Below are 27,855 nucleotides of genomic sequence, written 5' to 3'. Positions count from 1 at the left end.
TGCGGGTTGGCAATGCGGCAATAGGCCTGCTTTTGCTCAGCGATCGCCATTAACAAGATAAAAAAAAAACCTAAAATAGTGACCAACGCGGCAGCTAGAGAACTTAAATAAAACGCAAGAAGTTGTTTAAGTTAGGGAGGTCAGTTGCTATTTTTTTAGTTTTTTTTATTTTTCAGAGCAGACCATGATGAGTGGGATCCCCGGTACCCCTGTCATTCAGATTACTAACCTTTCCCCAGCAGTGAGCAGCGAGCAGATGCGGACTCTCTTCGGTTTCCTCGGAGATATCGAGGAACTGCGACTCTACCCACCGGAGTAAGTGTATGGACGGGCTGGTTGAAAGCAGGGAAACGCCGGTGCTGTGAAGGCCTGGCAGTTATTTTTCGAGTTGGCTCAAAACAAAACTGTATGCCTCCAAAGATGCTGTTTTTTTTTAGATTTAATAAGGCACATAGAATCCATTATTACCCAACGTTTCCTGACCCCATGCTATGCGATCAGCTGTTCTTTTCTACATAAAAAGCTGAAATTGAATTTGATAGTGGATACTCGTATACCTATAACTGAAGCTTAACTTAACTAAGAGGAGACCACACATGGCAGGAAACCGTAACCAAACGTATTTAGAGTATAAGGTATAACAGTCTGTAAGACGTTGATTTATATCTATATCATGTATACATTTCTACATGCACTTCTCCCCTGATTCAGTGTCTAGATGAGGTCGTGCAAAACAATATGGTAAATTTTTTCACTGACATTCGAGAGCAGTGATGTAATCGTAAGGTTCATATATTTTCGTTGTGTTAGTTGAATACTGTTTCCAGCGATTCCAATATTTTGTATGGTGTAATTCTTCTTAAGAGAATGCATTATATGAAGATTGTTCTTTGCTTACTTTTGTCGACATTTGAGGTTTACTGGGCTTATTCAGGGGCTTTTCAGTTTGCAATATCTGTTGCATAGGTAATGTTTTTAATTATTGTTTGGTTGAAATTCAAAGCAATACATTTTTCTGTGCAAAATGTATATTTTTCATTTCCTTTTTTTCCTGGTCAGAACAATTCCTTAACTATGCAGTGGGTAAAAAATGCACCAACACAGGATACAGTTGGTAGAGGCTTCTCCAAAAAAGTCTCGCTGCTGTAATTGCTGCTAACGGTGCTTCAACTAAGTATTGTATGGGGTGGGTGGGTAAATATGTATACAATCAACATATTTTAATTTTGCAAAGGAAGAAGGAAAGGTTTATTCCATGCAGAACACCCAAGGAAGACTCAACAGCCAAAACGTTGTTTCTTTTCTTCTCTTTTCAGCAGGGAATAAACCTTTACTTCTTCCTTTGCAGCCTGCGCATGCTGATGCAGCTACCTACTTGAACTATTTTAATTTTGTTTTGTTTTTTGGGGGTGGCACTTAACTTTTCTCATCCATCCGTTTTGCCCATGTTTGTGCAGCTTTCCTGCAGGTGCTCCACTTTCCACACAGTCCAAAGACATACTGGCAGGTTAATTGGCTTCTGAGAAAATTGGCCATGGTGTGAGTGTGTGTTTCTGTCTTCCCTGCGATGGATAGGAGTCCCGTACATGCTGTATCCTGCCTTGAGCCCGTTGCTTGCCAGGTTAGGCCCTGGCTCCTCCACAACCCTGTACTGGATTTATCAGTTAGAAAATGGATTGATGGATGACAGAAAGGGGACGAAATCTTTTTCAGGGCACAGTATACAGATAAACTAATGAGTCATTAATAGGTATCCAAAAAGAAACCGACATAATACTTATTATAAGTATGTAATACATAATACTTATACAAAACAGGCTGTTCATGATGACTTTAGTATAAACTTGCACCATTTTGCACTCTGAAATTTATTTAGTCTCTTTTTGTCTTTCAGCAATGCTCCACTTCCTTTTTCCTCGAAAGTATGTTATATAAAATATCGAGAGCCTTCAAGTGTTGGTGTGGCCCAGCATTTAACCAACACAGTTTTTATTGACAGAGCTCTGATAGTAGTGCCCTGTGCCGAAGGTGAGTATGGGTCGTATTCACGGCCATTCTTGCTTGTAGTTAAGTGTCCTATAAAAAGGACTAGAAGTAATACTTGTGTGTTATTATAATTTTTTAAGACCTTATCTCGTATGTCTGCCTACACATTAAATATATTTTGTCTGTGATTACATTATTTTTTATTTTTCTGCAGTCAGGTGAGAAGTGCAATACTAATTGAAGGCCAACAGATGGTGCTGTTTTATCAAAATAACTACACTAATCAACCTTTTCATCTAGTACAGTTTTCCGTGATGTTACTTCTCAAAATAACTTTTCAATGTTAAATTGGGGTTATATTGTAACTAAATTACTTCAGTGGAGTGTTTTATAATTAATGTTTGCTTATTTCACAGAAGACCTGGATTTAAGGCTTTGGATTCATAATGAAAGTAAAGGAAATTCTTTGCACAATTGTATGTGTGGAATACAAAAGTGTTTTTATTATATTATAGTTTTGCGAACAAAAGTAAATGTAAATACAGTACCTTTGCGAAAGCATCTTGGCCTGCACATCTGCGTCACAGACATTTTTCCGTGCCGAAGTGTCGTGATAACATGCGACAGTACAAAACCCATTAGTTTCTTCCATGCTGCATTCCATTTTCTTTTTTTACGCAATGTAGTCTCACAGCTCCACACAACTGCAGTACTAATAGTCCTGTTTTGGGGTGGAAAGAATCACAAGCTGAAACATCATGACTGAAGTTAAGTTATTTATGTGAATCTCGTCCCAAGGCAGCATCAATATTCGTTTAATTGTAGCTGAACGAAGACCAACTGGTTACCCATTTCAAATTACAATATTATTATTATTATTATTATTATTATCTCAGGCATGAGGTTGAAAGGAAGAGCACAGGTCTAGAAAGTGTTATTTTTCTAGACATTTTTTTTTGTCAGGTAGTGTTGCGCTGTCCCAGAGTTGAGATGGTACCAGAGATAAAACAAGTCGATGGTTTGGGGAGGGGGAGCACAGCTTAGGGCAGAAAGTGTTTAACCAGCACAAAAAAAAAAACCCAACTTCAACAAGCAAAGAAAGCTGAGGTAGAAATGCTCAGGTACTTAGTGTTGAACATGTAGCTAATTACTTTCTCTCTCTTTTTTTGTTTTGTTTCTTTTCTCTCCTGGAATAGCGCTTTCTTTTCTTAAACAGTGGTATTTCTGCCTTCCCTTTTGTTTTGTATTTATTGTCCACGTGATCGTGGTAGATGGCTTCTGAATTTATTAATTTGGTTTTGTATGTTTTTTCTGTGTGATTATGTGTGCATTATCAGATGACTAGACTGGCCAAGGCAGACCTGTTACACTAGCCTGAGTAAGGCTTTGTTTGCCCTGCCACTATTCCCGCTGGCAGCCGCAGCCTTCAAGGGGGAAAATGTGACCGGGAGAATAGCAGCTGAATCCTTCCAAGATGGACACCTTGTCTCTTTTATTTTCTTTTGTTTTCTTTTTTCTTTTTTTTTCTTTTGTCCCTTGTTTGCCTCTACTAGGACCAAAAAGCAAGTTATATTGCATTTTCATTAGAACTGTTTTTTTTGTTGTTGTTGTTTTTCCAGTCCTAAATACTTTATTCCATAACTGCTCTTTCTCACATGTCTGTTTAAAAACGTATCTAGGTGGACATAAAAAAAACCCAAAACAAACATTTTTGTAGAGCTTATGTACTGACATTGAGCTGCACTTTAACTTTCCCCTTTTTATTTTCAATCATAGGATTGGGGCTTAATGTTTCCCGACTGTTCCAGTTACGAACAGATGTGTTTTTGTTAGTATCTCATTTTGCAATGCTGTTTACATTATAACATAAATGAAAAGTCAATATTAATTAAAAAGCAAGTTATCTGGTTAAACCCTGACCACCTAGTAGGAAAGGAGTTTTTTAAGCTCTGGAAGAAATTGTATTTTAATAGATTCCATGGGCATTGTAGTTATGTACCTTTTTTGCTTTGATGCAGTAGAACAATTTTTTAATTGCTGGAGGCTGTTAATTAGCCTTATTAAATTAACACCAAAGCAAATTTAATTTTTCACTATTTTTCATACATTTCATGATTTAAAATGATCTTTTGCTTTTGTGCTGGTGTTTTCATGTAAGAGTGGCAGAGTTCTGCTGTTACAACATAGCGAACAGTCAGTGAGTATAAGGGAGGGAGTGTAGAGCAAAGTTTTTCTCTCCTGTCTTGCTGAGACCATGCATGCAAAACATTTAGTGAGCAGGGCAGGGGGGATGTCTTTTTGTTGGTTGCTCCTTGTGATCATTTGCAGCAGCATTTCTTAGAAGTAATTCGTTTCCTCAACAACAGAATTTAACATGATATATCTGTTGCTGGGATTGTGAACAGCAAAAACACTTTTTGTTTTTAACTTTGATTACAGGCTTATTGTTCCTTTAATTATGATTTTAAGTGAGAAAAAAAGTTTGTATTTAAAAAGCAATTCCTTTTTTTTGCTCCTATTTGTGTTCAGTGAGTTGCATGTTTTAACCTATTGGCACTTAATATACAGGTTGGATATGCTTCTGTATATAACTCAAGCAGACCCCCATAACACAAGAGGGGTGGGGGGGTGGGGTATTGGGGGGGGGGGGGGCTCAAAAAGAATATTTTGTTCATTTGCCTTGAAAGTTTTTGGTTCTTTGCAATTTCTGGGGATTCCAATTTAAAAAATGTTCTTCTTTTCTGTATCTGATGTTCTGTGTGCTATTAGTGATGCAGCCAACACGAACGGTTGTCTTGTGTTACACAACTTTCCAACACTGCGAAACGATCGCCTGGGAAAAGCGTCCATGCTTGATATCGTATGGTTCATGACCAATAAGTTTCCAGTACAGGTGACCCATAGCTCAAAGTGTTAACTAATTCTCTTCATTATCTTGCTCTTAAAGAAGGGGAAAAATCAATTTTTGTCTGATTCATTTTGAAAATTTCAAGTATATTTAATTCTAGCCTATTTATTTAGTCTGATAAATTGTAAGATAATAGAACAGTTAATAGTCTTGTCAATTTGACAATTAGTGGAGTTATTCCGTTCAAGTGGAATTCACTGAAAGCAATAAGGATGCTTGGTTTTGATACAAGTGGTTGTATTATCAGGAGTTTCTCACCTTGTAGTATAGTAAGGGTTTAGGTGATATTTTTTTTCTTTGTAGAATACTGGGGTGCTTATAAAGTCATATAAAAAGGTTGAACTCTTTCTACCATTATTCTCAGTAACACAGTGTTTTTTTTGCCCTGCAGGTAAAATCCCAGAAGAAGCCAAAGCCCTGTCCCTTTTAGCTCCTGCCACTACAGTGGCCAGTTTGATACCAGGTGCAGGGCTGTTGCCAATTCCCACACCAGCCCCCATCCCATCCGTAAGTGCCTGCGCTTCCACAGAAATTACTCTTCCAGTCGCAGAGGAGATCTTTTCATTTCGTCCACAGTTATTTAACTTGTTCTTGTTTGGCAGCCTACTTGATATTCAGAGTTACATTTGAGTAATATTTGTGCCTGGTTAAGTTATTCTCCAGTTATAGTAATAATAATAATAGCCCTTTTCTGGACACTCCACTCAAAGCGCTTTACAGGTAATGGGGACTCCCCTCCACCACCACCAATATGCAGCATCCAGCTGGATGATGAGACGGCAGCCATAGTGCACCAGTACTCTCACCACATCAGTGGGGAGGAGTGCAGAGTAATGAAGCCAATTCATAGATGGGGATTTTTAGGAGCCCATGATTGATAAGGGCCAATGGGTTACACCCCTACTTTTTTCAAGAAATGCCCTGGGATTTTTAATGATTTTAATGATCATCCAAAGGACGGTGCCTTTTTACAGTATAGTGTATACTGGGGCATTAGGACCTGGACAGACCATAGGGTGAGCGCCCCCTAACACCTCTGCCAACAGCAACCTTAGTTTACCCCAGGAGTTCCATCCAGGTACTGACCAGGCTCACACCTGCTTAGCTTCAGTGGTTTGCCAGTTGTGAGTTGCAGGGTGATATGGCTGCTGTTAGGTGTGCTAAACACGTTTTTTTCTCTGCAGACAGTCAGTTTCTAATACAAGCTTGAGTAACAAATGTGGCTTCAGTTCTAAAATCTGCGCTAATCTAATCTAAAATTCTGATTTCTCGTTATGCTGTAAAGTAAGTACTATGATATCTGTTTCTCGGGGAGTTTATATGTCAGATGTTGTTAAAAGATAACTTGAACCTAACAGATTAGCCTGATAGTGAATAGGCTCTTGTCCCGCAACTTTCCTGTGGTATGTTAAGATTAATGAAAAGAGGGGTGTTAGAACATTTTAAAAGTATATTGTTTAGTTTGTGTGGCGAGATCTTGTAAGATTACCTGAGCACTCTGCTCAAATCTTGATGCCATTTTAATATGAGGTGGCTTTGTGTCCTAGTATACTACTTTTCTGGTGAATATAAAGAAAAATCTAGATGTCTGCTACTCTGTGGGGGTATATCTGTTTCTGTTATCATTTTTGTAATGTTTTCAGGGGAACAGAAATTAGAAATGTTTATTAAAAAGACGTGTCCCTTTTCTCCTTTTTCTTTCCTCATTGCTTTTACAATTAGAGAACCCTGTGGCTGTTATTTTTTTTTCTGTAGCAAAAGCCACAAGGCTCACTTGAGAAACAACTGCTAAACTGCTGGTCTTGGGTGTAAACTAATATGCAGTGTCCTCGAAGAGTATTGGGACCGCATAGTCAGAAGTGTTATTTCTGCTTTTCAGTTGGGCAGTTTGTATTTGTGTCATTACTCTCACTTGAAATAACTCAGTTGAACACAAAGTATGTGTTCAAATACGATAGGAACATATGTCAAGTACATGGGGGTGCAGTGATTAGCGTTGCTGCCTCGTGGTGCTGGAGTCCTGGGTTCATTTCCTGGGGTGCTGTCTGCATGGAGTTTGCATGTTCTCCCCGTGTTCATGTGGGTTTCCTCCAGGTGCTGCGGTTTTCCTCCCACAGTCTAAAGCATACTGATAGATTAATTGGTCCTGGTGTGAGTGTGTGCGTGTCTGTGTTTCTGCATGTCTCCGTCCGTGCCCTGAGATTGACTGGCGTGCCATCCAGGGTAAATTCCGCCTTCCGTTTGATATTTCCTGGGATAAGCTCCGGGCCACTGTGGCCCTGAATTGGATAAGCAGGCTTTAAAAGTAATGTGTTGATCATGTGCAATGTTTTATTTCAAGCTAATGAATATATTCTACCTTTCATTTTAATCCCCATCACAAAATGCATTTTGCGTCTAGGGTGAGAGTTTTCATCTATGTTGCTGCTTTTTAAAAGCTCGTCTTTATTTTGATTGAGTCATACACGCTAATTGAATTCATAGGATACCCTGGTTTATGATTGCTAGTTGTTGTTGTGTTTCCAGCTTATGCACAAGGGTGTTTTCACTCAATTTCTGTTGCTGTTGCTTCTGCTGCTTGTCCCTGAGAGAGTTTACTTGTGAGCGGTTTTGTAGTTTCTAATAACTCAGCAGCAGTTAACGACATCCCAGCTTGTTCTTTGAACTAAATCAACATGGTATTTTTGATGCTTTTGTCCTTTCTTTTCCTCTGGAACACTAAGTAAACAGCTGGGTCATTAGATTTAAATAAGCCAGAGATTGTTCCCTCAAGGTATTACTTTTTATAGTGGAAGACAGAGCTAAGGTATGGAACAAGGCCAACTATCTGTGTTCAGTGATGATTTGCCCCTCTTAAGCTTTGTTGCACAACCTGACATTTGTTTTTCAATCCACTAAGCTAAAACTAAATCAAAACATTGGGATGGGAATTTACCTGGATTTTGTTTGGTTTGACATGTGTTGACCCCACTTGCTTTGACTGAAAAGGCTTCCTTTAGATTCCTTAATTGAACTATGTTTGGAATGTTGCAGCTTGGTATCCCAATTGGCAATCTGGGAGCGTTGCAGGCTGGCCTCGACCCTACTGTGGCAGCACTAGGAGGAATCCCGGCACAACCCCCTTTGATGGGAAATGTGGACCCTTCTAAAATTGATGAGATCAGAAGAACTATTTATGTTGGCAACTTGAATTCTCAGGTAATTCCAAACCACAGTTGTGTCATTTAACCATATTGCAGTAAAAGTTGCGAACAGGTGACAATGTGCGCCTTAAATCACTTTTTTTCAAGTAGAACCATTAGGATTTCTTTCTCTACCTGTTAACACTTGAAGCATAACTACTACTATACTGTGGAACCAAGCTAGTGTTTATTAGCTTGCAGAGTTGAGAATGCCGTTTCAGTCAAAACTACAATCTGAAAGGTTAGTCAGATTTTCTGAATATTTCCATCTATTGGTGGCATTTTCATGAATCGTTTGTGTTGTTAATGTCTTATTGTGATGTCAGTAAGGCTAGCTGAAGGTGGTCAACTTTATTTTTTTCATAGCTACTGCCTTTTGAAAGACCTGTGCGGAAGGAAAGGGCCCAGGGTTTTGTCCTAAAACTCAATAAAAATTCACCTGAGTACTGCTGGGATTTGAAGGGGTGGAGAGAGGAGCTAGTGTTTCTCACACATGTGTAACCAGGCAATGAGGTGTGGGCACAGGAGTTGGGAATAGCGCCTCACACTGGCAGGTAGTTAGTCTCACTACCAGTTTGCAGTGCTTCCAGCTAGTAAATATCTCTGTCACATTTTTTTTAAAAAAATGTTTAGGTAAGGTCAGTAAACATCAAGTAATAAGGTGTTTAAAATGTCTGTAGTGTTATCGCTGTAGAGTCGTTTAAGGTTTAAGTGTTTATTTGTTTTAAGGGTATAAAAAGTATTCTAGGGCTGTGGGTCATCCAAGAAGAATACTGAGCTCCTTGAGCTAAATGTGTTAAGCCACTAGACTAAAAGTGTCTGTTTGTTGAGAGTTGAGTGTGTTTTAATGTTCGGAATTGTTGTCATATTTAAATGTGTTGTAGTATTGTGAAAGTTTTAAACAGGACAGCATGTACAAAATGGGCTGTGAGATCTCTGTAACCAGTGTGCAGTACTCCCAACTTGTAAAGACCACTGGAGACCCTCCCCCGATTTTGTAGAAAAAGAAACTTTAAAAGGAGTCCTGTGTGCGTTCCTCCTCCGTGCGCTGCAGACTAGCTGCCAGTAGTGGGAGGGACCAGCTAGACGTCAGCACAGCCAGGCAGCATAGGGACTGAGACATAGACGCCATCAGGAAGTTGCTCGGTGTGGTTGATGGAAATTGTAGTTCTGAAGCCAACGCTCCATCTTGGAGCGATCTTAGCCAGTTTTTTATAGCTGGCTCCCCTTAAGACAAGGTTACACACGCTTCTTCAGAGGATGGCCTGTGAATGGGGCAGTCTCCATGTAGGATTTAGAGTGCAGTGCAAAGCAGTCGGCTTCAAGGCACCACTGCGTCTCTGGTTTCGCCTTTGTCTGTGCAGGTGGATCATGATGGGTCTCAATAACAACTGGCAATTTTATATGTGGGTATGAAAATGGAAAAAAAAAAGATAAGGGTTAAAATGAACACGTAAAGGTTTATTCCATGCTGAAAAAATAAAAAAAGGAAACATAGTTTCACACCCAAAGAAGGCTCCACAGCTGAAACATTGTGTTTCCTTTCTTCTCTTTCCAGCATGGAATAAATCTTTTCTTGTTCCTCTGCAGCCTACGCATGCTTCCGCAGCTCCCTACTTGAACTAAGGCTTAAAATGTACAGTTGTATGCAAATGTTTGGGCATCCTGTGGGTAGATCTCAAACATGCAGTGAATGCAAGATGACCTAAGAATATTTCTAAACTAGAAGTGTTCTGCAAGAAAGAGTGGGGAAAAAATTCCTAACGCAAGAATAGAAAGCCTCTATTGGAGGCTGTGATTTCTGCCAAAGGGGGTGTTACTAAGTACTGACTGATAGGGTGCCCAAACTTTTGCACATGCCACATTTACTGTTTTATTTTTTTCAATCCGTTAAATTCAGCAAATAAATAGTAACTGTGCATTACAGTTTGCAGAAATATGTAATTTGGCCAGGGGTGCCCAAACGTTTGCACACAACTGTATGGATTGGTTTTTGAACAATCTGAATGTCAGTTTTCTCTGTTTATTCAAGCTTATCGTTGGATTTACATGGACATAGTAAAATGTTCAATTTCTTTATGTGCAGACCACAACAGCAGAGCAGCTGCTGGAATACTTCAAGCAAGTTGGAGATGTGAAGTTCGTGCGCATGGCTGGTGACGAGACCCAGCCCACTCGCTTTGCCTTTGTGGAGTTTGCAGATCAGGAGTCTGTACCAAGAGCCCTGGCTTTCAATGGTGTCATGTTTGGCGACAGACCCTTAAAGTATGCCATTTAAATCAATCGCTGCTTATACACAGCATTTCCTACTTGATTTGTTTTATTTTAAGAACAGCAGCAGTTCTTCCTTTCCTACTCTTGGTGTGAATTTCAAGTAAATTCAGCCACTGCATTGATAAAATGACCACACAATCACAGGTCTTGCTTTAATGGAAGCCATTGTAATGCATGGTGAAGTTTGTTGTTAGAGGCTTAGTCAACCTAATTCCATGTTGCCATTCTTTTCCTCTAGAATTAACCACTCCAACAATGCCATTGTGAAGCCTCCAGAGCTCACACCTCAGGCTGCAGCCAAGGAGCTAGAGGATGTGATGAAGAGAGTGAGGGAGGCACAATCCTTTATATCTGCAGTTATTGAACCAGGTATACTCATGCTATCCTGTGCCATCAGGGCTCCTGTTTTCTCTATCATCTGAATTAAATTGATGAGGAATTTTTCACCTCAGGAATGGTATTTCATTGGTAAAGGAAATCTTTACACCTTTAACAAGCATGAGGATTTCACCTTTAAATCCCATTCTTAAAGGGGAACTGCAGTCCCAGTTTCTCAGACTGGTTATTTAATCTCGGTAACAAACGAATTCGTTGAGGGTTTAGAACATTTTTGCAAATTACAAATTAAGCACAAAATAATGTGAAAGTGCTGTATGGTCACCATTGTTGTAACAAGTAATAGGTTTATTCCATGCTGAAAAAAAGAAGAGAGAAAAAACACAACGTTTCGGCCGTGGAACCTTCTTCAGGTGTGTGTTGTAACAAACCTCACTGGCCTCACTACAGGTGTGAGGGAGAGTTTGCAATAATTGTAACGTGAAGCGGCCCTTCCTGCTCACTAGTCACCGTAATGACTAATGTAATGCGATATACGAGCAAATAAGTACAGGTTGTGCAGAAGACATTTTACTGCTGAAATGTTCCATCTGCATGCAGAGTTAAAAAGCAAGTAGTATTTGTCGGCAGAACCAACTCAATGTCAACAGCAATATTTCTATTGAATTAAAAGAGATGTGTTTACAATCCCTCTTGTTTACAATGTAATTGGACCGCTTCATGCCTTGTTCTGAATCACAGAATAAGGTGCTGTACATACTTGAAAATTTCATCTGTTTTGTCATGTAAATTGGAGGTTTAGCAAGTTTGTGTACATTTTACTTTTATTGTGGTTTGAAATGCACTCATCAATGATGATTATTTCTGGCCCCCAAAATATAAAAATAGCATTGCAGTTCCCCTTTAACAGAAATCCACACAAATACGTTATTCAGTGATCTAAATGCAGTAAATAGTATCCACACTCCAGTGCATTGTGTTACAACACGCTTGTTAATGGAAAATGTTGGTCTAGCTGCTACTTATTAATCTAGACATGCTGTTAAGCTTAACATGCTGAATACATTTCAGGAAAAAATGAAACTTCTTTGAAGATGAATGACCATTGGTTTCTTAATTTCATGCTTACAAAATAGGGGAATTGAAGTGATCTTTCACCTAGGCTCTTATTTCTTTTTTAAATCTGGTGCCTGATTACAGTGCACACTGGAGACGAATGCCTACTGTAGCAAATTATTAGTAGGTAAACCAGCAAACCAAACTTTGAAACTAAATTGGGTAGCTGTAGAATGCTTCATAAAGGACATATTACTTGGCACTTCAGGCTAAAAATCAGGTACAGTATTACCAAGTGGCAGTGATGCCATGTTTAAAAACTGAATTGTGTGGTAAAGTTAATGGATTAGTTTCAGCATATGACAAAGCATTTAGAGAAATGAAGGTGTTAACCCCAGTGGTTAAACTGCTTAATGGTCCTGCTTAATTGAATTGTTTGAAATAGTAGCTGGGTTTCACATAATAGCTACCAGTCTCCCAGGGGGGTGCTGCACTTCAGTGGTGAATGGAGTGGGACCTCTGTTACATGTATAGTACTCAGAGATCCTTTGGGTTGAAATGTTTGTGTAATTACAAGACATTTTTTAAAATAATTATCTTGCTAATGTAGGTAGGTGCTTAGAATGTTTAAAGATGTAGGTGTTAACACATTTAAGTTCTTGGGGTAAAGTTAAAAGAGCTATTGGTTTTTGTTCCCTGATTTGGAAGTTAATTTATGTTGAATACAGCACATCAGTAATCGCTCAGTATTAAAGAGATGTGGTTTGCTCAGTCAGAATCAAGTCTGCCAGCATTGCTCTCCAGTCACAGTTCCCTCTGCTGTCCTGCTTCTCAAATGTAAACGAAAGTTTGTTTTTTCCGTTCATATGAAAATGTGAAACAAATAGGTTTTTAAAGAGTTTCAGATTAGTTCTAGAAATATTTGGTGTCTCCCAGTAATGAGTACATTCATATTAATTTGCTATCTGCCTTTTTTGTTTAACATATTTTACAAAGTTAGATAAAAATACAAGACAGGGCTGACTCAACTACCAAGACTAAAAAGTATGACTTTTAAGTTGGTGTATTATGTAAAAATTTGTACTAATTATACCAGTAACTCCAGAAACCATTTTGAGTGATTATGCTTCCAACCAAACATAGAAAGGTATGGATTTTCAGAAAATCAGAGGTATTGTATATATGAAATTTTGGAAATAATCAACGTAGCATGCAGTAGAACTGCCTTACAATGGAAAAACCTAGCACTTTACACATGTAATAACTGGTTTGTAAAACAATTTTTACACTAACAATAGTGTAGTTTAGAATATTTACTGTTAAAATGATTGCGAGGAAAATTGAAAATTTTAAATAAATTATTATTTGCAGTGATGATGACACTCAGCAATTCCAGTAACTGATTTGGTGACTTTGAGCAGCATATAGGGAGGTCAGAACACCCTTTTAAGTGTTCTTTCTCTTCTGGCAAGACTTGTATTAAATTAACTTAAGTTCCTTCCCATAATTGATTTATATCCCATTCCCTGAACTTGAACCGCACAGCAGTGTAAATGACTATTGAGAATGCAGCTGTTTTAATTTCAGTGCTTTTTCCACTGAAAAACTTGGACGCATTTTTGTGGGAGAGGTTTCCTCCCATTTATACTCATGAGGGTCATTTCTTTGGCAGCAATATGGCAAACAGGGGAAGTGAGAGCCAACACCAATGTTTTAAGCTATTCTCCTTGGCTTCCTTTAAAGCTGTTTTCTATATTTCTATTCTATTTTGAAACAGAATCAGCTGTAATTTTTGTTTGATTTTAAGCAGAATCTGGGAAAAGCAGTTCCACCGGTAGCAAAAAAGCTGCCAGATCTCGAACCAGATCCCGGTCTCATTCTCGATCCAGAAGGAAGAGATCTCGGTCCAGGCACAGGTAAATGAAATGGAAGTTAATTGAGACTGTCTCTTATGTGTTTTTGATATATAAGTATTCAGAACCTGTGAAGCCAGGTGGTTTAGGTTAATTTTTCTAAACCAGCATGACTGATCTCCTAAGAAGTTTCACGTGCAGGATAGCCATTACAGTTGTTGAAAAGACTGACTTCCACAGTTTGTTCCATATTGAGATTTTTTTTCTTCAGGACTGTTTTTCTCCAGTTAAATTTTTTCCATTTACCTCGCTTAGGAGTAGAGCGTCCAGGAGATCCCGATCCAAAGTCCGCGAGTCTCACGGCTCTCGGAGTTCCCACAAAAAGCGTTCCCGCTCCAGAGAAAGAAGGCACTCCAAAAGTCGATCCAGGTCTCGGTGAGTTATAGATTTTCAATGGCAATTGAAAATATTCAGTGGATTGTCAATGGCAGTGATTTATTTAATTGCTCCTGTAGGGCTAAAGAGATTTGCTTGCTGTTTTGTCGTTGTAGAAAGCCTTTTAATTTTCCTTACCTTTTAAATGCTGTGTAATAAGTGTTAATATTATTTTTATTTAGCTTTGTATGTCCTTGTCATTGTGTTGACCCTTTTTGGATGATTGTCTATCTTGAACCCTAAGGTAACTGATAAGGTCATTATGTGATCTGCACTCTCTGGCTAGTGTTCTGGGTTATGTGAGGGTTTGTACTATATAGTCTGGTCATGGTGGACTAAGATGTTTAGGTCTCAAAGTAATGAGCTTCTTCCCAGATATTCTTTTTTTCTCTGGTTCAGTAAAGGCTCATAATCTCATAGGAACTGATCTAATTCCTTCGTTTTCTTTTGCCATACCTTTGAAATGTTTTCTCTGGTATGGTAACTTTGCCTAATCTGGGCAGAAAGCATTCTTTCGGTGATGAATGCATGATATCTGGATAACAGGAAAATTGAAAGCTTTTTAAAGTGAATTATTTGCAGTGACACTCAATGATTCCAGTAACTGTGATTTGGTGACTTTGAGCAGCATACAGGCAGGTCAGATCAGCCTTTCATAGATCTGATAGGGAAGTTTACAGCTTTAGTGCTTGTGGTATCTGTTTGGGAGAGTCTTCCTATTTTCAATGTAAAATCTTCTGGCAAACAGCATTAGTTCTACTGCTCTAGTCTTTTTAAATGTCTCTGATATGATACTCGTGTCTCAGCCATGCATAGACCATACAAATAATGGCTGCATGGCATCCTTCAGTTCAGTTTTAATCTGCAGATATCGGCACACTTTTCTTCTTCTGGCAGCCAAAGGCTATACACTGATCTGTGCTATTACGTGAGTTTCCAAAATGCGAATTGGCTCTTATGCGATTGGTAAATTGGTAAATCCCCAACATGTTTATGTTTTGCGTCGCGGAGTAACACGACTATTCCACAGAGGAATACACATGATGGCATTTTCACAAAATCGTCTGCATTGTTGTAAATATGAGTGGACAAGGTGACAAGAATGTGTCTAAGAGACATGCTGATGATAAAATTTCAGGTGGTGAACTTCACTTTTCAAGGTAAAATCCTAACTTTACTGTAGTATTTCTTTATTATTATTGCGCCCTCATCTGGTGTCGTGGCGGAAGCACAGCCGGATAATTAGTATTCGCCGCGGTGCAGGCTGGGAACCACTGTTGGGGTACTGTCGGGAGATGGTCTGAGGGCCCACAGGCAGACCGAGTGAGTGTTTTAGTTTTGTCAAAGAGGAGTTTATGGTCTCTGTTACCTGGTAACAGGCTAATGGAGGACTCTGCAGTGCTGTGATCGGTTCTCTTTGGCTTCCTCTGCAAAAATTAATAAATCCAAGAGTGAGATTTTTTATCAGAACTGGAGGGAGCCAAAAGAAGAACATGATCTCAGGCTGCAAGAGAAGAGAATTAAGGTCCTGCGGGTATATTTTGGAGAAGAGATGGGAACAGTAAATTGGCAGAACAAATTGCCAATCTTAAACAAAAAACTTATGCAATGGAAGGACCGAGACCTCACCATGACAGGGAAGGTGCTGGTCATCAAAGCCGAGCTGTTGCCTGTCTTGAATTTTCTAGCTTCTACCTTCCCAATCCCACACTTTGTTGCGGCGGTGCTGAGGAGATGGATGTTTCAATTTCTATGGGGTGGGAAGTAGGAAAGACTCAGGAGGGAAATAATGTACAGGCTGCTACCCTCAGGGGGGAAGTCTGTCCCAGATATTGCTACGAAGCTGCTGTGCATTTTCCTGGCCTCTGTGCTGAGAGGCTTTGCAGCAGCACCTGAAGCGCGTACCTGGACTTATTTTGCCAGGCTCTGGGTAGGTAGGGAGGTGTTCAGAGTGTGGGGTATCTGACCCAAGCTGGATGTCCCACTCTCTGACACATTCCCTGCAATTTATGGGACAGTTAAAAGTTTTCTAAGATCTCACCCAATTGGCCATATTCCCCTCAGAGATGTCAGCGTCCAAAAACTGGAAGATTTCGTTGCACCCCAGAACAATAGGCAGACCCCTGTGGGCATTTTAACATCAGCCCAAACGAGGAAGGTGTGGAAACACACATCCTCTAAGTTTCTGTGCAACATTCACAGAGACTTAGCCTGGAGTGTCGTCCACCAGTGCTTACCAGTGCGAACCTTCTTGTACCGCAGGGGCCTCACCCCCAGCCCTCGCTGTGTTAGGGTGGGCTGCGGTGAGGAGGGGACTGTGACCCATCTCCTGTGGTCCTGCTTTTTTGCTAAGGCCTTCTGGGCCCAGTTTGAAGACTGGTGCAAGCTCTCTCGTCCCAATTTTCCCTGACCGCTGCTTTCGTTATATACGGCATCTCTCCAGTCAAACTTCCTCCTGACGTGTTTGACAGGATCTGGGCCGTGGTGAACAGTGGGAAAGACGCCCTGTGGAGAGTGAGGAACATGGGGGTGTTCAAAGGCATCGAGGTCCCAGTCAAGGCAGCAGGTAGCCTTGCCCTGTTCATCACCCGAGAAAACTATTACCTCAGAGATCTGTGGAGAGAAGGGAGGGAGGAAGCGGAAAATCTGTGGGAAATAGACGGCATAGGACAATATCTCAAGAAGCTCTGAAAAACATTATAGTAAAGAATGTTCTTTGCATCAGAACAGGAGAAATTGTTGCTATGTAACTATTATCGCGTCAAAACGTAATGAGATGTAATCATATATACTGTTTTAAGTATGTATATTAATGTAAAGCTTTCTATTTTTTGATTCCCTGTATTTTTGTGAAAAGAAAAGAAAGTTCTTAAAAATCAAAAATCGAAGGGAGGACTGTAATAGAGCGTGTGTGCTATTTAAGTGTCTCGTTGTTGCCCACGTGAATCGTTCCATAAATGGAATTTATTAATTTAACATGTTTAAACTGTGTAAACATTCTTATTGGGATAACTATTAAGTTTGGTAAAGCTTTGGTTAGGCATTTGGTTAGGTTTTGAGTGTTCTGCCCCAACCCTGTTTTTCCCATAAGCCCTGTTATTTTTATAGCTCGATTTTCCATAACGTGAGCTTTTACAGAAACACTTCTATCGCGTTATAGCAGACGCCTGTACTTGCAAGTTTCATGAATTTGACCTTCTATGAAAGAATCTGGCAATGATGAGAGTTCTGTGCCAAAAATGCAGTATGACATTTTGTATGGTCAATGTATAGACCATGTATAAAGGTCCTAATGAACTCCAGGGATGTGCCTAACTAGTGAGGAATAATGCGGCAAACCAGTTTGAAGTCACCTTCTCTAGCTCTTTCCCAAAACAGGGTTGAGCAGAGCGAATCCTAATGAAGGCAGTCCAGTTGCATTTCAGTTTCAACCCAAGAGCTTGCATGGATGCCTAGCTCGATTCTGTCACCGTGGTTGCTAAAGACATGGACAGTGAACAAGAGATGGACGATGTCTGCATCTGACATTTGATTGTGGAGACCATTGCAGCTTCCACACGCCCTGACAGAACCTGACCTTGATCCGGTGGCAGGGAGACTTAAGATGATGGGAGGTGTCATTCTGCTGCAGCCATTGCCACTACACAATGACTACTGCGTTTGCTTGAAATACAAAAGCCATGTCGTTTAAGGTCGACTTTGAAAGCTCTGCTTCTTATTCAATCAGATTGAGAAGTTGTGGGTAAAGTGAAACAAATACAGGATGAAATGTATGTATGTGTATTTCAGTAAGTACATAGTGAAGTAACTATGTGATGGTAGAGTGAGTTTATTCTAGAAATGTGTTACTTCTGTCCTTGGAGTTAAGACGTGGACTTATTAACAATCAGGTGAAGAGTAGGGAAAAAAAAAGGAGAAGAGCAGAAAACGTGTTTATCTTGCTGGAGGAAAAACAAAAAGTAAGGAAAATGTCAGAACTGCAAAAAATAATCGAGTGTTGTTCAATGAAGTATTTTTACAAAGCGGTCAATGCTAAGGAAATTGTAATAGGAGTTATTTAATCTTTATGATAACATGTTATATATAAGCACAGTGATGTCAGGAAGTATTTAAATGATCAAGGTAAAAGAATCATGATGTGTAAATGATACCAAGCAAATCTGAGCAAAAGCAAGCCACAATCAGCACCAGTTTGTGTGAATTAGTGACATCCATGTAAGCTGATATTCTAAAGGAAAATGCAGTACTTTTGTACAGTAAAGATTGTACCATATGTTTTGTTATATAGGTATTTTCAATTTTGGTATATTGAATGCATGTGTATGTAGAATTATGAGGTGCCGTGGGCTCATCAACAAAACACTGATGATGGAAGGTTCCCACTTGAAAGGTCACAAGCCCCCACTCAAGACTCAACATTATGGAAAGAACCAGTGAAGTGCTCATATTCTCCAAGGGATTGTACGATCACGTCCTTTTTGTCAGAGGCATTCAAGTACGTCTAATTCATAGTGCCAGTATTAATATAACTTATCATGATTGCTATGCCCAGTTCCCACATCCTTTTCATTTCATAAGATACAGTACCTACCTGAGACATCTGTGTTCTGCTTGGTTTAAAATGCATAGGACTGAAATGTGATTCCATTAATTTTTTATATAATGAAATTTTGAGAGTCTCAACATTAAGGATTTTTGTGAGTCATGGTTGCCCATCGCAAAGAAGCGCGATATCCTTAATCCTGACTATATCCCTGTCACAGGGTTTACCTGGACGTTGTCTGATCAGCTCTCATTTTGCCTTCAGTGAAAGAAAGAAGGAGAAGGAAAGCAAATCAAAAGGCAAAGAGGAGAGCTCAAAAGACAAAGAGGAGAGGAGACAAAAAGACAAGAAGGGGAAGACTCCGCCGAAAAGCTACAGCTCGTCTCGAAGATCCCAAAGTACTAGCAGGTCAGCTCAGTGCACATGTAAAACTAAAGAATTGTCCTAATATGAGTAGCCCAATAAAGTAATGTTTAAAACAGCAGTCTGTATGGAGCAGGGGTACTCAGCTGTGGTATTCCACTGCATTGCTAGTTTTTACCTTAAGCTCATCTTCTGCAATTTGATTAATTCAGGAATTAGTTTATTAGAAAGTTGAAAATGCTGTGATGGCATGGAAGTGAAGATCCCAGGTAGCCTACCACTGATTTAGAGTAACACTGCCTTGAATTAATTAAATGCATCCAAAGGATTCTGGGCACCATCTTGGAAGAAGTATATCAACTAACGTTTTGACTATCCTATAACCATTGGTTTTCTGTTTTCTGTTAACAGAACCCACAGAAAGAGGAGTAGAAGTCGGTCTAAATCCTTGAGGAGATCCAAAACGCCTAAAAGGAAAGTAAAATCTCCTTCTCCAAGGAGGTAAGGACTATCTTTTATTATGTTACTTAATCTCACACAAAACTGTTTAAAGCAGAAAATCCTGTACTGACACCAGTTGTTACAAGTGGGAGGTTAGGAAAATGGAGAAAATTAGGAAATTGACAGAGCGGCTTAGTCAATAACTAAAATAATCATAACCTCCAACTTGTAAGTTGTAAGTTACTTCTACGTTTCTTGTAAGTTACTCCAAGAATGCACCAGAGCAGTTGAAATAATTAAGCGCACATTAATTCGTTATTCTCTGGCACAGTTTTGATGAAAAGAGCAATAATTCAGACACACTTAGTTAAACAAATATTCATTGACGGTGGCAATACAAACACTACACACACCACAAGTTTGCAGACCACCTAGAAAACCTCAGACTGCTACCAAGTATTTGACTCTCAAATTATGCCTACAGATAAATAAATAATAAAAGAAGCTGCCTTCTACACTAATAGAAGTTGCAATACAACGTGCAGTTAAATCTCTCTCTTTCTGAAAACCAAGATGCCACAAAATAAATCTCTCATGTATTGTACCCACCAAGCAAGAAAAGCTGTCTTAACCCAGACACAGGAAACTCAGGAAATCTAAGTTCCCAAAAAACACAATAGCAACCTCTCTTTAGCAAGGTTCAAATACTTAGTTCCAGTCAGGTCTCTTCAGATGAACTCAAATGAGGAACTCTGGCCCAAGCTTCAAGTTCCTTCTCCTCTCATAGTCTGACTTTTTTTCCTCTCCCCCCCCCCCTTTTTTTTGTCTTGGTCTGATCTTATATGGTGTCATCCTGGACTGTTGATTGACACTTAATTATTTCCTTAGAACTTAATTAACTAAGGTAAACCAAGGTAAAATTTGTAATTGCCTTGATCCCAGAATCTGGCCCCCCTACATCTCTGCATACATCTGTCCTTTAGAGACACTTCTTAGTCATTTATAGCTGTAGTAATAGTAGTAACAGTACTTTGATATAAAATTCATTGAATAGTGTCAGGCTTTATAGTAACTTTATTATCTGTGAAAAATCATTTTGATTGTAATGTTAATTAAGCCTTTTTTAAATTGTTCTATACTTAGCTCTGAAATATTTTTTTAATACTTGGTGACACTTCAAATGAAGTAATACTATAGAATGCATACGTTTGATTGTTAACTTCAGCTTTGCAAGCATATTTTGTCTCTATATTCACTGCCTTTAGCACCTTGATAAAACAAACTGATGATGCATCTTGTATGCAAATGAAAAGGCTGCCATTCTTTGCCATCTGCTGCAGTTGCTAAGTTAATCGCAGTTTTGTTTAAAGGCAATATTACATTTTAATGTAAATATTGCATTAAATGCCTCCAAATGTGAAGGAGTTTGATGCCTGGGCTAACTTTAATAGGGGGTGACTGTTAATATTCTGTATCATGATGCTTTAGAACAGTTTTCTGGAAATGAGTGTTTCATGTGCTGTGTGTATGTCAATCTGGATCATTATAATGCAATTATAAAAAAAATAGTAATAGTAAACACTAACATCTACATTTTACAAAGTTAAATTAACCATTTCCCAAACCTACTTTGACCCAATAATTAAGGAGATGTACGAGTAGTTACTATGATGCTGATATTATACCAATATAAAAATAAGACAAGCATGCAGTCTAGGTGTGTCACAATTCTAAACTATGAACAAAAGAATACATTTGTTACTAATTAAAAAATTGTTTTACAGGCAAGAGGTTTATCATATGCAGAACCATTCACTGATCGGCTAAAAGTTCATAGAAGTGAATAGATTTTATTTCCCGGATTGTGATTATAAAAATAGGCAGAGAATTGAGAACTTCACTCTTCCCTTTCCTAGAAGATGCAGTGAGCAGATTTGGTCAAATTGAATCTTGTGTTCCAGGAACTCTAGCAGAAGAGCTGTATCACTGTAAATATCTGATGACCTTGATGTATTGTCTAAACAATAGTAAATTATTGCCCATTGGTGTTCCCACTATATTTTATAGGTCTCTTTTTTAGAATCTAAAAGGTTTAGTACTGTAAAGTTAATAGATAGTTGCTTTCAAGTTATTTTCTTGTCTGTTTCGTTATCCTCTCTCTTCAACTTGATATAAAAAGAGGCAAAGTATATTGAAAATTATTATTTTTTTAGCTGTGACATTGACAAAGTTATCTATGTACCTCATCATTTTAGGCTGGCAGGTTTTCTGTCTGGTATTTTGGTACAGATCCAGAAATCTTAGCAAATGGTGATGGAGTTAAATAGTAGAAAGGCTTGGAGTAAACATAAATTGTCAGTAATAATTTCACTGATATATATATACACGTGATCTGAGAACTCGGTTGGTTCAATAAAAAATTATCAATAACTTCGTTATCATGGAGTAACTGACATACCTCTCCCAAATGTTGAGTAGTATATCCATCCATGACAATAACCAATTCTACCATTACATTTTGGAAAACACTGGCATGTTTCTTATTAAATTATTCTGCTATAGTTGGTTGATTCCACTGTTCTTGCTATACCTCAGACACTACAGTTCTATACCTTGTACTCCACCAGGTAAAATCATATTTGGTGGGAAAAGGTTAAACTTTACCAACAAAAGTATTGGAGTTTTTTCCCTGATTTCCTAAATTTTATTTAAAAAAATGACTAAAAAACAACATACTTGAAATACAGAAATACATGTCTGGCAAAGTTCAAAATACTTGTTTGTCTGATGTTTCATTGAAGTTGTCTTTTGACACTGTTATCCTGTGGAATGAAAAGCCATTGATAAGGTGCTCACAAGTACCTAATGAAATAAGAATAGGCACAGGTGTCACTATTCCACTGTTCTGTAGCATCCACTGAACTTAACCGCAATTAGAACTTGGCGAAAGCAGGCCGATGTTTAACAATAGCTGAGTCGGATTAGCCAGCTTGGCTATAATTGGAAAAATCCAGTGGGAACAGGACACCAATGTCTTACCACATTGCTTTACAGAAGTAAGAAGGACAAGAAGAAGGAGAAGGTCAGGGAACGGAGCAGGGAAAGAGGTGAAAGGGAAAGGTCAGCATCCAAGAAGAAGCCCAGCAAAGACAAAGAAAAACAGGAGAAAGCTGTCACACCCATCAAGGTAAGGAGATGTGATGTTTATAAAAATGGAGTATTCATTAGTAATCTAACTACTTGTAATCCTCATACTCAAGTTCACAAACTGTTCAAATTAAAGTTCTTTCATCTTCTGTCATTAATTCACCGTAGTAGCCCCCTGTTGGCTTGGGGCTCCAGCGAGATTACATATGCATTTCACATTCCTGATGCAAGGCTCAGCTAAAATCGTTCCACCTGATCGGACTGCGGCTCTGTTGAGCATATGTCCTCTGGGACTGCATATGTTCTCATTTCTGTTTGTATTTACTGGAGGAAACTCCAGTCCTAAAGTATTGTGTTTGTTTCAGATTTTAAACTTTCATGATTTGATTAAATTACTATGAAGTCATAACAGCTGTATTTTCTAGATCTTACTTGTGCTAATTTAAAGATATCTCTAAAATTTGCAGGAACCTGGCATGTAAGTACTGGAGTGGCCGTCCCCCTGCAATATGCAGTGCTTTTATCACAATGGATCTGTTCCATTATTCCTAGTCATGAAAATTCATCTCAGACTCATTCTTTATGGAGTTTATTGAAGACCGACCTGATGTTCTTGCTCATATGCTAATTCATATTTTAAATTGTAACGATGCATTTTGATCAAAGCTGAAAGCTGTAGGCTTACTATTGTAATTATGTGCGACATGTTTTTATCTGACCTTATGTTCAGTGTGAAGTCCTAATCTCATTTCTCAAGTTCTCACTTTTGGTATTTTTTTTCATATACAGTAAAAGCAAGTTATCGGTTAGATCTCCTTTTAGATTTAAAGTGTTATTGCATGTTGCCAATGCAAGTGCGGCCTGGCTTGACTGAAGTGTCTTCTCCTGCAGATAGAAGCAGCCCTGCTGGAATTCCCCGCTCTCATTTCTCAGCATCGGCTACAAGGCTTTAAACGTGATGTCGGAGGGGATAGTCTGTCAAAATGGGGAATTCACAAAATCCTTCGCCTCACCAAAAATATCTAATAGCCGTTTTGAGCTTTTCTTGATGTAAAAGATCAATAGTTATGAGATCTCACATTATGTTTCAAACGTGATATGGACTGTTCATAAAGCGGGGGGGGTCATCGCTTGTGTCACTTTATACTCTTCACAGAGGAAGGAGAGTAGACATTTAAATAATTGACTTGATTCCAATGAATACAGTCACTCCATTATTATTGCTGCTTTCCTATGGAGTGTTCATCTAATTGCTCAACGTGAACTCTTCTGTTTTAGGTGGACAAACATTCGGATAAAGAAGAAAAGGAATATGAAGGTGGCAAGGACAGCACCAAGGCGAGGAGTGGCGATCAGGCAAAGATACAGCACAATGGCAGCTATAGTAAACATGAAGGAAACCCTCCAGTCAAAACAGAAGCAGCAGAATAAAGGCAGGGACTATGGTATCGGAACAAGGCAGAATGGCTGGGATTTCAGCCAGGTCTAGTTTGGAAGCAAAGTAATCCAGAGGCTAAGAACAAAGTCAGCCACTTCCGAAAGAATTCCTGGCGGAAGCCTGTAATATCAAGTCCTGAAATAAGATGGTATATAAAATTCTGTGTTTTGTATAACTGATATTCTTTAAAAAAAAAACCCATAGCATAATTTTTTTAGTACTGTGAATCTATGTATCATATGATATTCATATGGAAGATGCACATTAACATTGACAGTTTTTGCTAATTTCGTCAATGCGTAGAACTGTAAAAGTTATAAAAAAGAACTTCGGTAAGAATTTAGCTTGTCTACTTAAAAGGTATACTTTAGTGCTGCGTAGTTCTTTTTGCAAATTAGATTTGTACTGCCATTTTATACTTTTGTTTAAGTAATCGTTTTGAATTTTTGTTCTAAGGTCGACGATTGGTTCCCACTCAACACTTTTTTTTTCGTGTTGCTTCTGACTATGGCCTAACTGGAAATGTAATTGTTTTAAACTTGTTTTAATTAGAACCACTGAATTGTGTGTAATGGAAGTATTACATTTTTGCAGTTTGACTAAAGCCACTTCATCCTGTGAAATATCCTGACATGGTTTGATATTGACACTAGAAAATAATGCCTTAAAATGGCATCAGTCTACAAAGTTTCTTTGAGGTTTTATGTTAATGCAAAACGTGTACAAAGCGAGACCTAATCTCTGTATTTTCTCGCAAGTACTTCAAATGTGAAAAGTGCCTAGACAAACCCAGGCATTTTATTATGTAACATTGTAAGGCAATTTTTCCTTTGATAAGATGTAAAAAGCTGGTTATCCTTTATCTGCAGTATAGAAATCACCAGATGCTATGAGAACAAAGAGTGAATGAAAGGTATTAAATGGCTGTTTTAATGATGCATAATTCTCCTTTATTGGTACAGCTCACAACAGGAAATTTGGACAATAGTGATCGTGTCTTTATGCTTTGACAACAGTCTTGGTAAAATTTCAGCTATAGTGTGCTATTGAATTGAAATTCAGCTCAGTAAGGCACAATTTCCACAGACCCAACAGGATTAGTCAATGTTTGTGTCAAGAATTGGGGTTCATTTATTTTTACATTTCAGACATTAAAACTGTGATCACATTTCAAATAAAATGTTAATATACTTCCCCTTGCCTTTCACTGGTTTCATATACACCCAGTTAGAAAACGTTAGACTCGACTGTTAATTACGTAACTTGCTGAACTGTACCAGTTCGTTCTTTTAAGACGAATCCTGGTGATTTTCGCGTTTGTATCAAACACTTTCGGCTTTATCACAGTGGGGGAAAAAAGATTTTCATATTAATCAAATTCCTGTCTGCATTAAAAATTAAGAACTGGTGAAGAAAAACAGCAGGGTAAATGACAATGAGCAACATGGGAGTTAAGCCTATGACACTGGCTCAATCATGTAATTTACATAGGATTTATGTAGATCATTTGTCATGTTTCACAAATTTTTCTTTGTAACAATTTATTTTTATATGTATTTAAAAAATGCCAGTTTGTATGGTTAGCTGGTTTGGGATTTTTGTGTTGGGTTTGTACTTAATTGTATAGATATTTTAAAAAGTAATCTCAAAGGTCTCAAAGTTTCCAGTGGTGAATTGACCATCTTCTCTTTAAGCTTTCTAAATATTATTTCCACATTTCTCCTTTCAACTGTTAGACATATAGTACACAGCCTATCAATTAAAAATATACACAATTTTTCAAGCATGTTAATTGCTAAAAAGGTTTTTTTACTAACTAACCCCAAAAACATATCTGATGTATAATGTCAATTTGAACCAAATCAGTCCTTCATGCAGTGTTTAATAAATGGCATGTGAATGGCTTAATGTTTTAATCCTGCAGGTGCTACAAGTTATATAATTACATTAGCCCACTGCCTGACGTGTAAATGTCACAGGATTTGAAGCGTTATTGTATATTGGCTATTCAAGAAACTGTATTCAATACAGCTACACCTACATTAATTAATTCCATAAATCTGCGAGTGCTGATCGGCTCTGCCATAATTTGTGAGCTGCCACATGCAAGGTGTAAAATAAGTCACCAGGCAAATGAGTTCAAAATGCATAGTGATGTATTCATACTCTTAATGACCCACAGTCGTTCTCGGCAACACCAACAGAAAAAAAACTGAAGAATTTAAACTAGACCAAGGTGGAATTTTTTACAGATTTTCAGTTTTAAGTGATAGATACCTGAAACATGTTTTAAAGGTGAACTTTGGAAAGAGTGGCATGTTGCCAAAAGTTAAAAATCAGTGGTTACTCAACAAATCTGGGGCCCTGATAGGAGTAGGAAAAGAGTGTCTAGTTTGTCCTGAATGTGTTTATTTTTCTAGTAAATTTGGGAATTTTAGTAATGTGTACTCAACTTTAAACTATCTTTAAATTGGTCCAATGCAGATTTTCGAAACTGTAACGACATTAAAGAGGCATTGATTACCATTTTAAAAGCGGTGTGATTTTTAATTATCAAAGAAATTTTACAGAAGTTTGATCCTCCACTTTTTTTGTTCTGGCAGATGTTTGTGCATTGCTTTGGTAACCAAATTAGATGTCTATCTGAAGGCAATTAACTCACGGCAGTTGCTAGAAATTCCACACTTTTTTTTTGTCCTGAATCTAAGAAGAATCTAAGAGGACCCCAGTAGAAAAGTTGTGGAATGCTATCTGAAGTCACATGTTAATGACCTCTGAAGCTTTTTTTCCCCATCCTGATTCACAAGTGAGTTTCACTTTCTTCTCATCCAACTCAGACTCATTCTTCAAAAATCTTTTCATGAGGCTTAGAGAAGATAATGGTATTTTGTTTTCATTCGGTGAAACTGGACGGCACCCGTCTCACTTAAGTATCTGGGTTTGAATGTAGGGCATTTTATTGTTTCATTCATTTCATTCTCGCCTGTTTTTCCTTTTCATTTACATTCTAAAAATAAAACAAGGTGAACAGTTAAGATTGTTACAGTCTTTTAGTTTTTTTCTCAGTCATTTCATGATTTTGTATGTGTTTTAAGTTAGGTTGCATGAAAAAGAACATGAACAGTGCAATTCATAATATAATGAAGTCCTAGGTTCTCTCTGTTGAACATTTTCAATGTTTAAAAATAATTGAAAAAACAGAGAATGATAAATTAATAGGCACAAGGGTTTTCTGTAACATTAGTTTCATTGTTTCTCACTTTGAGATTTCAATATATAGTACTGTTTTTAAATTTCCATCAAAATACTTTCAGGTTCACATTCACACTGAACATAACACTTTTATTTCTTGGAAAGTATGAGAATCTCAAACATTGAAATACTGTTTGTTTTTTTATTGAAAGGCTAGAAGTATTTGGTGCTTTGTAACTTGGTAAACAAATCAGATTCTTCCTAATGGAATTCCGGTACATTTTAAAATTGATTTTCAGTTATTTTCTTCCAACCTACAATCAAAAAGGACATGGCCTTCTGTAGTTAGCCACAGCATTACTGTTAATGACTTAATGGTCCTCCTTTCTTGACTGTTACTTATCTAGATCCTGTGGGACCTTTCAGGAAGGACAGGGGAGTGCAAACTCATAAGGCTGTGCATATGAATTTTACTACTGTAAACAAAATAAGTTTAGTAATGTATTTCCAATTACTTTGTTTCATCAGAGTTAACATAGTCTCCTGTATTTCCAGTTTTTCATCAAGTTGCGTACACATATTGTGAGACTCTGGGCATGCTGTAATTTGATTTTTAAAATAGGCAAGCACAGGAAACAAACACAAAGCACAGGCATATGTTAAAAAAACATTGCAGTTTATTTATAGTGCAGGGAACATGA

The 27,855-nt window shown here is 38.2% G+C and overlaps 1 protein-coding gene across 3 annotated transcripts; it reads left to right on the top strand.

The window, feature by feature from the left end:
* srek1 (splicing regulatory glutamine/lysine-rich protein 1) lies at positions 1 to 26,496 on the top strand. 3 transcript variants are annotated; one of them, XM_088909892.1, is made up of 12 exons: positions 1 to 315; positions 1,895 to 2,028; positions 5,286 to 5,401; positions 7,928 to 8,092; positions 10,163 to 10,341; positions 10,589 to 10,719; positions 13,553 to 13,658; positions 13,911 to 14,030; positions 18,838 to 18,981; positions 19,348 to 19,437; positions 22,432 to 22,564; positions 23,803 to 26,496. In XM_088909892.1, the coding sequence occupies exons 1-12, from the start codon at positions 185 to 187 to the stop codon at positions 23,953 to 23,955; spliced, it is 1,602 nt and encodes a 533-aa protein (XP_088766018.1). In that variant the 5' UTR covers positions 1 to 184; the 3' UTR covers positions 23,956 to 26,496. The 3 variants fall into 3 exon arrangements, with proteins under 3 accessions (XP_088766018.1, XP_088766017.1, XP_088766019.1); XM_088909891.1 differs by having other exon boundaries at positions 13,550 to 13,658; XM_088909893.1 differs by lacking the exon at positions 7,928 to 8,092 and having other exon boundaries at positions 13,550 to 13,658.
* Positions 26,497 to 27,855: the final 1,359 nt, after the last annotated feature.

This window comes from Atractosteus spatula, chromosome 3 (genome assembly GCF_055471065.1).
Source record: "Atractosteus spatula isolate fAtrSpa1 chromosome 3, fAtrSpa1.hap1, whole genome shotgun sequence".
In the NCBI taxonomy this organism is placed as follows: Eukaryota; Metazoa; Chordata; class Actinopteri; order Semionotiformes; family Lepisosteidae; genus Atractosteus; species Atractosteus spatula.
The sequence above is the reverse complement of the archived record's forward strand: the minus strand, read 5'-3'. Positions and strand labels throughout refer to the sequence as shown.